At 43.0% G+C, this 10872-nt stretch overlaps 1 protein-coding gene across 2 annotated transcripts; it reads left to right on the top strand.

Moving 5' to 3' along the window:
- Nucleotides 1-1906: 1906 nt before the first annotated feature.
- Nucleotides 1907-9964, top strand: LOC121626488 (protein-glutamine gamma-glutamyltransferase 2-like). 2 transcript variants are annotated; one of them, XM_041965032.1, is made up of 15 exons: nucleotides 1907-2053; nucleotides 3225-3392; nucleotides 3661-3912; nucleotides 4010-4128; nucleotides 4617-4745; nucleotides 4991-5168; nucleotides 5259-5394; nucleotides 5949-6058; nucleotides 6226-6341; nucleotides 6832-6958; nucleotides 7409-7524; nucleotides 7979-8153; nucleotides 8329-8492; nucleotides 8819-8952; nucleotides 9095-9964. In XM_041965032.1, coding segments are annotated over exons 1-15 (2076 nt in total). In that variant the 5' UTR covers nucleotides 1907-2052; the 3' UTR covers nucleotides 9246-9964. The 2 variants fall into 2 exon arrangements, with proteins under 2 accessions (XP_041820966.1, XP_041820965.1); XM_041965031.1 differs by having other exon boundaries at nucleotides 1982-2088.
- The last annotated feature ends 908 nt before the right edge of the window (nucleotides 9965-10872 follow it).

Here is a 10872-nt window from a genome sequence, read left to right as displayed (position 1 = left end):
AATAATTAAAAAAAACTAATTCCAGCTGTTGGCTTCCCGGAATTTTTCAATATCAAACATGTCATCATAAACACGACTCCAAGCATTAATTAATTAATTAAAGCTCCGCCTGTCTGATCATGATATCAGTTGTGTCCTCACATGGACAGCTGTGTCTGAAATGTGTTCCTCTATTTTTAGTATTAAAATGTGCAGCTCTGTGTGAGTCAAAGGTGCCACAGTCTCATTTTTAGACATTGTTGTTCTGTAGTCAGACCACCAGGTGGCAGCAGCGACCACGTGGTTGGAAACTACACACTCACCTAAGAGCATATAAGGGCTTGTTTAAGAATTGTACTGAAATATATTCAGAATCAGAAACCAAATCAGACACAAATTATTATTTTTAGACAAAACATACCCACCAGTCTGCAGGTTTCTCTGATAAAAAACACTTTCACTAAGACAAGTGCTGGAAAGAGTCACTCAGTTCACTCAGTGACCGACACTGAGTTTGACCAGTTTCATCATTTCACACCATGTTTTCTACGCTTTCATTTAGCGATGAAGCACATCGCAGCAGTTTCTCTGACAAACTTGCTGCCACTTTCATGCATGAAGCGTTAAACGCGTCAAACAAATCATCACATTAACGTTTTCGTGACTTTCTTCCTGATCTCGTCTGATGCCACCTCTTCATACCGCCTTCAGGGGGGGGGGGGCATCAGCTTGCGGTCGACTGCGATGCTTCAAATATGGACGCTGCTGCAAAGAAGCTGCAAACTGTAAAACGTTGATGCTTCACTCGTGTTGAAGCTGCAGCTCAGGGGATCTTTACAATCAGCACAGCTTCAACCTCAGAGTCATCAACTCAGCATCTGACCAAACGTGAAATATGGTCACAATCTGCCTCCTGTTCCCGAGTGATGCTGCTGAAAAATGGACCGACAAGAGTTTCTGCACAACATTAAGACGTCACAGTGAAGCTGACCTTTGGCCTTTTGGACAGAAACTTCATCATTTTATCCTGTGAGGCATTTGTGTCCTGTAACTGCAGGTTGCATGTAGGCTTTGGCAGACAGTTGAATGTGAGGTCAACTATCCTCATTATCCTTTAACTCTCCACGACTGACTTCACGACAACTTGGCCGTAACATCGGTGAATACTGTTCATGCTTGTTAGTGATCCATGAGTCTGATGGCGTCTGCAGCATAAACAGGTCATTGATAAAATCAGCCGTCCTCACCACAAAAATGGCTTTACAGGCTGTCTCTGCAAGCAGGTAATGATGACACATATTTACATTTACTGTTTAGCTGTGTTGGCTGCAGTTATTAGGACGAGAGCAAAGGAACAAAACAAAAATCATGTTAAAAATATTGACTTTGTGCTGTTTTCAGTTGATTGTGTGTCTAAAAAGATCAACACGTTATCACAGTCTGTTTTGTTATGTTCTACACGGCATCCTAACGGGAGGAAGGAGGGGTGGATGGGGTCAAACACTGGATTTTTACCCAGAACACCGCTGGGCGATTGTGTCCCGTGTGGAACTGAGAGTCAGTGTTGACTTGTTTTAACTTCAGTAACCCACTGAAGTTTCATATCGTACGTAACAGCAACAGTTTTATCTCAAACCTTAACAAACTGTGTTCATTTCACACGATGAACCGTGTGATGACGAAGGCCAGGTGCACCTGTTACAGGTACTTGAGAGTCATTGGCAACCGACACATTCAGTCATTCAGGCATGAGGACGTGTTGGATCTTGTTGTGAAACTATCACTTTCTAAAAAATCTCCTTTAATGGTGAGCTCCTCCCGAGTTTGTCCTCCTGTCAAATCAAACAGCCCGTCTGTTCTGGCCTGATACGCCATCGGCTGTTACAGTCTGAAACGATCCTTCGTTATCTTATCTTACCAGGGGATCTTACCAGGGATCTTATCACATGAAGGAAGTAAAGATGCCCTGTCACTGAGTCTTTAAAGGGCAGGAGGCTGCCCAGCTGTCACAGCGCTGAACCGAACCTGCTGCAGAAAGAACGACTCACGGCGAACACCGACAGGACGCCAAAGAGTGAGTATCAACTCCGTGTGGAGTAAAAATGAGATGTGAGTCCATGATGTCATCATTTAGACACTGAGGTTTTATCTAAAGAGGATGAAATGCATTTGACATCATTCGTTTGTGAGGTTTATTTGTATTTATCACAATTGAATTGAATTTAAATACGACAGTGTTATTTACTTACTTACTCATGTTTTGGAGGTGAAAGTATGGAAGCTTAAGTGTGCCAGCAGAATAATGACATTGCAATTAAAAACGTATGTATTTACATTAAAAAACATTAAAAAAAGTTTACATTTAAATGATTAAATTCAAGATCTCGAAGTGAAGAGATAAAAGGCATTATTCTGTCTATAAAATCACAACTTTCTTTAAATAATTCCAAGAATTATTCTTAATATTGCTTTTAAATTTTACATTATTTAATTTTCTGATGTGTCTTCCTCATAAAAGCCGTCTCACAGTTCATTTTCTCTCCTGCTGAACCAGCTGCAGCGTCCACACTTTAATTAAACGATGCCCAAACTTTGGAGTCATAAAGTCAGTTTGCACTGAAAATACTCCAGAAATTAAGAAATTATGATTTTCAATCCGCTGCATAACTTTAACTCACTACAACACTTCACAGTGATGTTACTGTCACTTAAAAGTTCTACAAATATGATCGGGCAAGGATCAGATGAAATTACTCATCCATCTTATCAGAGATTATTCCTGATAGTTACAGTGTGGAGACAGACAGGAATTTAGGGAAGTCGGTGATTAGCATCGTGAAAATGGATTCCAAGGAACTCAACCAGCTGAACTGTCAGTAAAAAACTATTTATCTATTGATCGTTTTATCATTTTTTAAAGCAAAACAAGAAGATGAGCTGCTTTTCTTTGCCATATATCACTGTGAACTTAATATCTTTGTGCATATTAAAAAAAAACACTCTCACATTTGAGAAGCTGGAACAATGTTTGGTAAATAATTTCACATAAAAAAAGACAATCAATGATCAAAATAGCTGTTATTAGTTTTCTTTTGATAGATTGACGGATTCATTTGTTGCAGCTCTACTTCCTGTGTGAAGTGTTCTGCAGACTTTTTTTTGCATCAGGTTTCGCCTCTTTATGGCGCTAAAGAGAAATCAGGGCTGCAAACGGTGCGACTACGACCTTCGTGTCTCTCTTGCAGTGATTAAGAACGTGGATTTCCACTGCGAGGCTAACAACACCGCCCATCGCACCATCGAAATCACAGCAAAGCAGCTGATTGTGAGGCGGGGCCAGTCCTTTCTCCTGACCCTGGAAATGATGCAACCTTTCCAGGCCAATGAGCCGCTGGTCCTCACCGTGGAGACGGGTACATATATTTGTTGTTTTACTCTGAACTTTGTCTCAAAACAAGGTGGGACGCTGTGTTAAACATCAGAGAACCAGAATGTGATAACTTGCGAATCCTTACTGACGTATACTGAACTGAAAACATATTGAGTGTTTGAGCTCATCAGCTTCATTGATTTTTGGAAATATCTGCTTGTTCTGATGCAGCAACATGTTTAAAGGGTAAGACTGTAAAGAACAACATTTTCCCACCTCCATTCTAACCCCCCCCCCACCTCCCTTACCAGGTTCTGCTCCGTCAGAAAAGCATGGGACCCGATCTGAGTTTGGTAACCCATCCCCCATGTACACCAGTGACACCAAGGCGATATGGAAGTACAGTACTGACCGGAGCGCCAACCTGCGGCAGGGCGCCGTGACCCTGTCCGTGACCCCGCCAGCTGACGCTCCTGTGGGGAAGTACTCGCTGTCTGCAAGGACCATGAGTGAAAGCGCCACTCTGGGAACTCTGGTGGTGCTCTTTAACCCCTGGTGTTCAGGTAGTGTTACTGCAGCCATGATGAGTCACTGAGACCAGACCCAAGTTGGACTGGGTCCAAAGTTTTATCTTGAAAACTCATGTGTGTGTGTTTGTAGAGGACTGGGTGTATCTTCCTGATGAGACGGAAAGACAAGAATATGTGATGAACGAGGAGGGAGTCATCTACTGGGGAACGTCAAGCTACCCCCGCCCAATGGACTGGGTGTTTGGGCAGGTGAGCGTCAGAGTGCTGATAGGCTGCTTCGGACTTCACGTTATGGCTGAGCTGTGTGTGCTGCATCGCTTCAGAGCACTGGTTGAGCTTGTTCTCAGAAATTAAAAAAAATATTTACCTGATGATGATCTTCAGCTGATGCGTAAATGATGACTCTTGTCCGTGAGGAACAATCGGACACCTGAGACTTCTGTTCGTCTTCTGTTTACCTACCAACAGTCAACTTTGTCTTATTTAGACCATGAGCGTGATCATTTCCTAATCAAGTAGTTTTGTGCCTGAACAAACGACCTTATCATCAGCATCAGTGGCAGAAAACACTTATCAGACCTATTAATCCTCTAAATAAATGAAATACTGATGTTGCAAGTTTACGCATCAGTAAAAATCATCTGCATTGTGACCCTTACAGGCTCGCTGCAGGGGCAGCCAGGGGGAGGTTGGCATGTTGGTTAATTGGTAGTTCTAACTTGTGTCTCCCTACCCAGTTCGAGGAGGAAATGGTGGACATTTGTCTGAAATTGTTGGACGTCAACCCAAAACACATGAGAGACCCGGCTCAGGACGTCTCCGCCCGCTGTAACCCCATCTATGTTAGCCGCGTGGTCAGCGCCATGGTAGGACCAGAGCTCTTTTGACACAGAAAAAAATGTGTGTTTTCAATGCAGTGCTTATTTGCCCACTTCCTGCTAACGGAGTACTTTTCAGTTGTGGCATTTGATATTTTTACTTACAGAAAGTGAAAAATTTGACTAAACTAAACTAATATCCACCACAAAGAATCATTCACATTGAACCAATATATCGGCACTGATGGTAGTTCAAATGACAGAGTTACAATTAGAGCTTATCTAATGTCCAGATCAACTCTAACGGTGATCGAGGTGTGTTAGTGGGACGCTGGCATGATGACTATGGTGATGGAGTGAAGCCCACCCACTGGGCCGGCAGCGTTAGCATCCTGCAGCACTGGTATCAAAAAAACTGCCACCCAGTCAAGTACGGACAGTGCTGGGTGTTTGCTGGCGTGATGTGTTCAGGTACTGTATTGTGTCGTCCATGTGCATCATTCTGTTGGTATCAAATCCTATTTGACTTCATCGTCACCTTGTATGTGTTCATGGTTCCAGTGATGCGGTTTCTGGGTATCCCATGTCGCGTTGTGTCAAACTTCCAGTCAGCTCATGACACAAACAACAGCCTCACTATTGATGAGTATTACGACGACTACGGACTGCGAGCCACGGAGAGCCCAGACAGTGTCTGGTAAGACCAGCATTCAGGCAGATTTGTTACTGTGTTTTGTTCCTCAATCAAACAGCACCAACATGATCACTTTCGATATCAGTTTGTGTGAGTCACCGCTTGCTGAGCTGTCATTTGTCTGGAACTGGAAACACTGTCAACTGTCTCCTAACCATCCACCAAAATTCATTTTTGAATGAACTTGAGGCGAAGAAGAAACCCAAAAACAAAAGCAAACTAACAAAAACCAGATTGAACAAATGATGTAAATAATGGTTCCTAACACGAAGTTTAACCATTCATTCTCTCGTAGAGGACCACTCCCAGCAGTTCTACACTGGTATGTTTCCAGCTAAGTTTAGCAATAACAGCCAAACAGTACACACAGCTTACTTTTGCATTCCTCGTTTCTGCAACTCCTTGGCTACACTACCTGAGAAAACGCCTTGGAAATTATTCATAAAAACCACCTAGTAGCACCGATGCAATCAGATGGTCCTTGCAACCAAACAGGTTCTCCCACCTTTGAGAACGCAGAGGACTGGGAGAATGGGAAACTTTTCTGTGTCATGCAGGAACTTCCATGTGTGGGTGGAGGGATGGATGAAACGACCAGATCTCGAGAAAGGGGACCGCTATGACGGCTGGCAAGTCTTGGATCCCACCCCACAGGAAAAGAGCGAAGGTGAACGCTGTGACTGACTCACAAATGAATGAGTACAGGACCGACCACACACAATCAGGCTAACACCTTCTCAATCACAAAGAGTGTTTCACTGGATTGGATCGACCGGATCGATCGGGTTGGTTTAGTGTTTCTAAAAATGTTAAACTCGGTTTTTCTTGGCCCAGGGGTGTTCTGCTGTGGTCCAGCCCCAGTCAACGCCATCCTCCAGGGCGAGGCTAACCTGAAGTACGACGTGGCATTTGTCTTTGCTGAGGTCAACGCTGACATCGTCAAGTGGAAGGTCAGTTAATATGTACGCGGTGCTACAGTGATGAGGATTGTATAACTAGCTGCATAACACACCGGTCTTTCCCAGCTACCATCTCGTTCAGATGTATCACACAATCTACAGGACTTGAAATAAACCCTCTTTCACGGTTTCCTTCCACTGACCTTTGTATCAACATAAGTGAAGTGGAGACTTTCAAAGAGCCAAAGTCCCAACTGAAGGCACGCTTCCTTCTACATCCGTCTTCCTGTAGTCGTGTATTATGGGACACAGTAAAATGGAGAGCGACTCTGTTACCAATCAAAACTCATTCAGCATCTTCAGTGCAAACACAGATTACATTTCCACAAGCTCCCACTTAGCGACAATATTCTGGAGTCCAACAGTTATTCCTGTAGCCGGGGTAAGAACGAATAATTATTGCGTATGCAAACACTAACGAACACTTTTATTTACTGTCCTCAATGCCACATTTCTTTTCTGATTTTGTTCTTGTTCTCAGACCAGCGCTTACGGCCCAAAGAAGAAAATGCACTCTGACACCACAACAGTAGGTCAGAACATCTCGACCAAGACTGTTGGCTACAACATGAGAAACGATATCACAAACAGCTACAAACACAGAGAAGGTAAAGACCGAGTCCTTAACGGAACACTTCACTCAATATCCATCTTTTGGATGTCAAATAGTCTCGCTTGTTGCTAGCGCCCTCTTGAAGAACGGCAGCTAACGTCTTCTTAGATTCACCGCAGCTACGATGGATCACCCAAACGAGGACAACACATAAATAGTTCAGTAAGATAGTTTCTCAGACAAAGACAGTTTCACCCTTCAGGTGCACAGAATACCTTGATAAGCATGGCAGCTACCCAGCACACGACAGGTTTCCAGAGCGGCACAAATTAATTCATCTCAAAGCGGTTCGGTTAGATTAAACTCTATGTTGTATTAGTATTTTTCATGGTGTTCATTGTGCCTTTAAGAGTGTTTTAAAATGTATTTTTTGCTGTCTTTTTGTTTTGTTTAACATCCTGTGATTCGCGCTGGTTCAAGTGAATGATGGGTATTTTCCCAACAGGCAGTGCGAGGGAGAGGGCGGTCTTCAGGCGTGCGCTCAACAGAGCGAGCTCAGAGGACGATAAAGAGGCCGATAGCAAAGAGGAGCCGCCGAGGGTGGAAATGAAAATGGAAGAGGTAAAAACCAAGAAGCTTTGGGGTAATGAGCAACTTTTTAATGCAAGGTGGGAACACGCTAATTCTGCGTATGATGACCTTCAGTAACTTGAAGGTATTCCTTAAGATACAGCCATTTCACGTCAGCAAGAAGTAGGGCCTGACATCACACTCCAAGGTTTTTTTGGTCTGGACCAAAATGTGTCTGCAGCACTGAATGCTAATATTAGCATGCTCACATGTTCATAATGATACTGATGTTCAACAGGTTCGTTCACTGTGTTCACCACTTTAGTTAAGGGTGTTAGCATGCTAACATTTGAGAATTAGCACTGAACACAAATGATCCAATGATGAAATGACATGAAAATTCAGGGGATCACCAGAATGATTAACACAGATCATCTGGGACTCATTAACGTCCGATCGAAATATCACGACAGTCCATCCGACACTGACCTATTTTGTACACCAGGAGACCAAGATGCTGAGCGGTCAGGACATTAATCTGAAGCTGACGCTCAGAAGCAAAGATGGTGCCAGCAGGATGATGTCCATCCGTGTCAATGCCCAGGCCATGAAGTACAACGGCATACCGACACACAACATCCAGAGCATCGTCCAAGAGAAGATGCTACTGCCTGGACAAGGTCTGCGGTTATTCTCTTATACTTTGACTCAATGTTGTGTTCCAAAAAAACTTGTTAAGTTCCACCTCAAGTCTCAAAAAGTAACCAAAAATAAAATTCTTCCTGTTTCTTTGCCACACCGAGTGCCTGGTGATGTGCAGTACGTTTTACTTCCCTGCCTCTTTGTGTCCCACAGAAACGATTCTGCCTATTAAGATCCCGTTCTCAGCCTACAGCCAACACATGGTGGGCAGCGACAGTATCAAGGTTTCAGCTGTGGCCTTTGACAAACAGCAGGAGGATGACATCTATGAGACTGAGACTGACATCGCTCTGGAGGACCCTCCCATCTCGATATCGGTAGAATCCTCTGGTGTTTAATACGCAAAACTACAGCGAAGAAATGCGCTGAAAGCAAGTGAATCCAGTTCATTACTCGAGCTGATAAGCGGACAATGATAATAGCTGATCGACTGATAATAATCAAAAACGACATCTTTACTGCGACAGAGGTCACACAGGTTCTGTCGTTCCTTTCGTTCTCTGCTGCTGCAAACAAAGTGCAGAGTCATGAGGTGAGAAGGTGACTTCTGTTAACAGGCTGTGGCTGTGCAAAGGTATGCGTATGCACCTGTGTGCGCCTTGTGCAGTAAATCAATGACACGCCACGTATGTGTGCGTTTCAGGTTTTGGGTGAGGCCCGTCGGCTCCGTGCAATGACTATGGTGGTGGAATTTACAAACCCACTCAATGAGACGCTGAGAAACTGCTCTCTGACCGTCATCGGATGTGGCCTCTTCAAATCAGACTACGTAGAAAGGTTCGTATATGGTCACCAGGCTGAAATCTGCCATACATGACTGATCTGTTCATTCTCAAAGGCATCAAACAATCACCCCAAACTGATGGATGACAGGAGTGCAGTTCTGAAAATGTTCTCATGTGTCTGTGTGTGTCATCAGCAATGTTAAGGAGTTGCAGCCAAATACCACACTGAAGCTTCAGATCAGCACCATCCCCTACAGGGCCGGACTGAAGACCGTGGTGGCCGACTTCGACTGCAGCGCCTTCAGGGACATAAAGTGCAGCTGCACAGTCGACGTCAAACCCTGAAGATGTCCTCGCGCTTCCTGTTCGCCTTGTGTGTCTGATTAAGGCTAAAATAAACAGGATGTTCATTATATGACTTACACGACTTCACGCTGTGGTGTTCCAGGTGAACGACCGATTGGTCTCACCTCAATGAATGGATCGTTTATATCATAAATCAATCAATGGATCGTTTATATCATAAATCAATCAAATATGTCAAATATTCTGTTGTCCAATAGAATTTCTGTGTTTGTAAGTTCAGTTGGTGGCCGGACGTCACTTTGGGCTTCTGGGAATATTGCGATGAATATTTTTACTGTTTTCTGACAGTTTCACGGCAGCAGGGGTTACAAACAAACCGGGACAAGTTACACCTTTAACTTTTTATCTATATGAAACTTCTAAAGGTTTATTTTTTGTTTGGCTTTACTTTTCCTTTTGAATGTAATGATTCTGATGATTTTTGCTTTTGATTACACATTTGAAAACTACGAGTACTACTTCCTAACAGACTGTTTCTTTATATTTTTAGCAGTTTTGGGTCACATTAATTTTTGTTCTAACTTACAAAACCAAAATGCGGCCATACAAGGCTGCTAAGAAATACATGATGTGAGATCACCAGTTCATATTTACCTTTTAAAAACTGTAAACTGCAGAAATATTCAACCTGAGAATATGTACACATTTGTTTGGTGGCGGATTTTACAAAGATTTAATAAATGCGTGTTTTCAACCAAGTACTTCCTCATACTCGTCATTTTTCTTCTCAGAACCTCCTAAATAAAGGATTTATGTTTAACAGCAAATTGCCTTCATATTTTTAGTAAAAAATCAAGCAAAAAGAAGACAAAATCTTTAAAAAGCTCACATATATGCAGTTTAATAGATTTTTCAAAGTTTACAAGTAAGTTTGAATCAAACATTAGTCAAACAGGAGGAAATGATGGATTTGTCTGGGACTATTTTCAGTGACGGTTTGATCCACATTTGGTGCTGCAGTGAGTATTAGTGTGTGTGTGTGTGTGTGAGTGTGTGTTCATGGTGATGAAGGAACGTGTCAACCAGAGCAACAGCGAGGCTCACTGATGTGTCTCTAATTGTTTTCGGGCAGCAATGGAGCTCAATGACACAGAGGAACGAATATATTAACCTGTGATACACACACACAGTACTTGTTAGTAGAAATATTCACTGTTGGTTCGGGTCTCTTAAGGTGTGTGTGTGTGTGCTGAAGTACTCTTGCTGGCAAGCACTCACATGCAAAGAAGACCGGTGGAACGTAAAAACACGGAAGGTCATTTCAGGACGGTCACACATGATTTGAGGCTGAGAGAGAAAATGAAAACAATCTGATCTGCTGTTAAGTAGAAGTGATATCAGCGACTGATTAGATCCCAGAGAAAGCAGCTTGTATCGACACACCACCCACATGTTTGATGGACCGTTTCATTTTTTCATTTCTCATGTTTTATTTGAAAAGGTTCTGATGTGTGATTGCTTGTTTGGGGTCGTGAGCACACTTGGCCTGGTAGACTTCTTTTGGATTGTTGCAATGCATGACTGTCAGATACAACTGATGTGGACACATTTTAAACCCTGCCGGTCCACATGGCTCCGCACACAGCCTGAGTCTGCTTGTAAATCT

Source organism: Chelmon rostratus, chromosome 23, assembly GCF_017976325.1.
Source record: "Chelmon rostratus isolate fCheRos1 chromosome 23, fCheRos1.pri, whole genome shotgun sequence".
Lineage (NCBI taxonomy): Eukaryota > Metazoa > Chordata > Actinopteri > Chaetodontiformes > Chaetodontidae > Chelmon > Chelmon rostratus.
Note: the sequence above shows the minus strand (reverse complement) of the source record. Positions and strands in the feature narration are given on the sequence as shown.

What these genes read in the sequence shown, in the direction of transcription:
- LOC121626488 (XM_041965031.1), top strand. An exon ending in CTGACATCGTCAAGTGGAAG is followed by an intron (nt 6,342 to 6,831) that starts GTCAGTTAATAT and finishes TCTTGTTCTCAG; the next exon opens with ACCAGCGCTTACGGCCCAAA. An exon ending in GATGCTACTGCCTGGACAAG is followed by an intron (nt 8,154 to 8,328) that starts GTCTGCGGTTAT and finishes TGTGTCCCACAG; the next exon opens with AAACGATTCTGCCTATTAAG.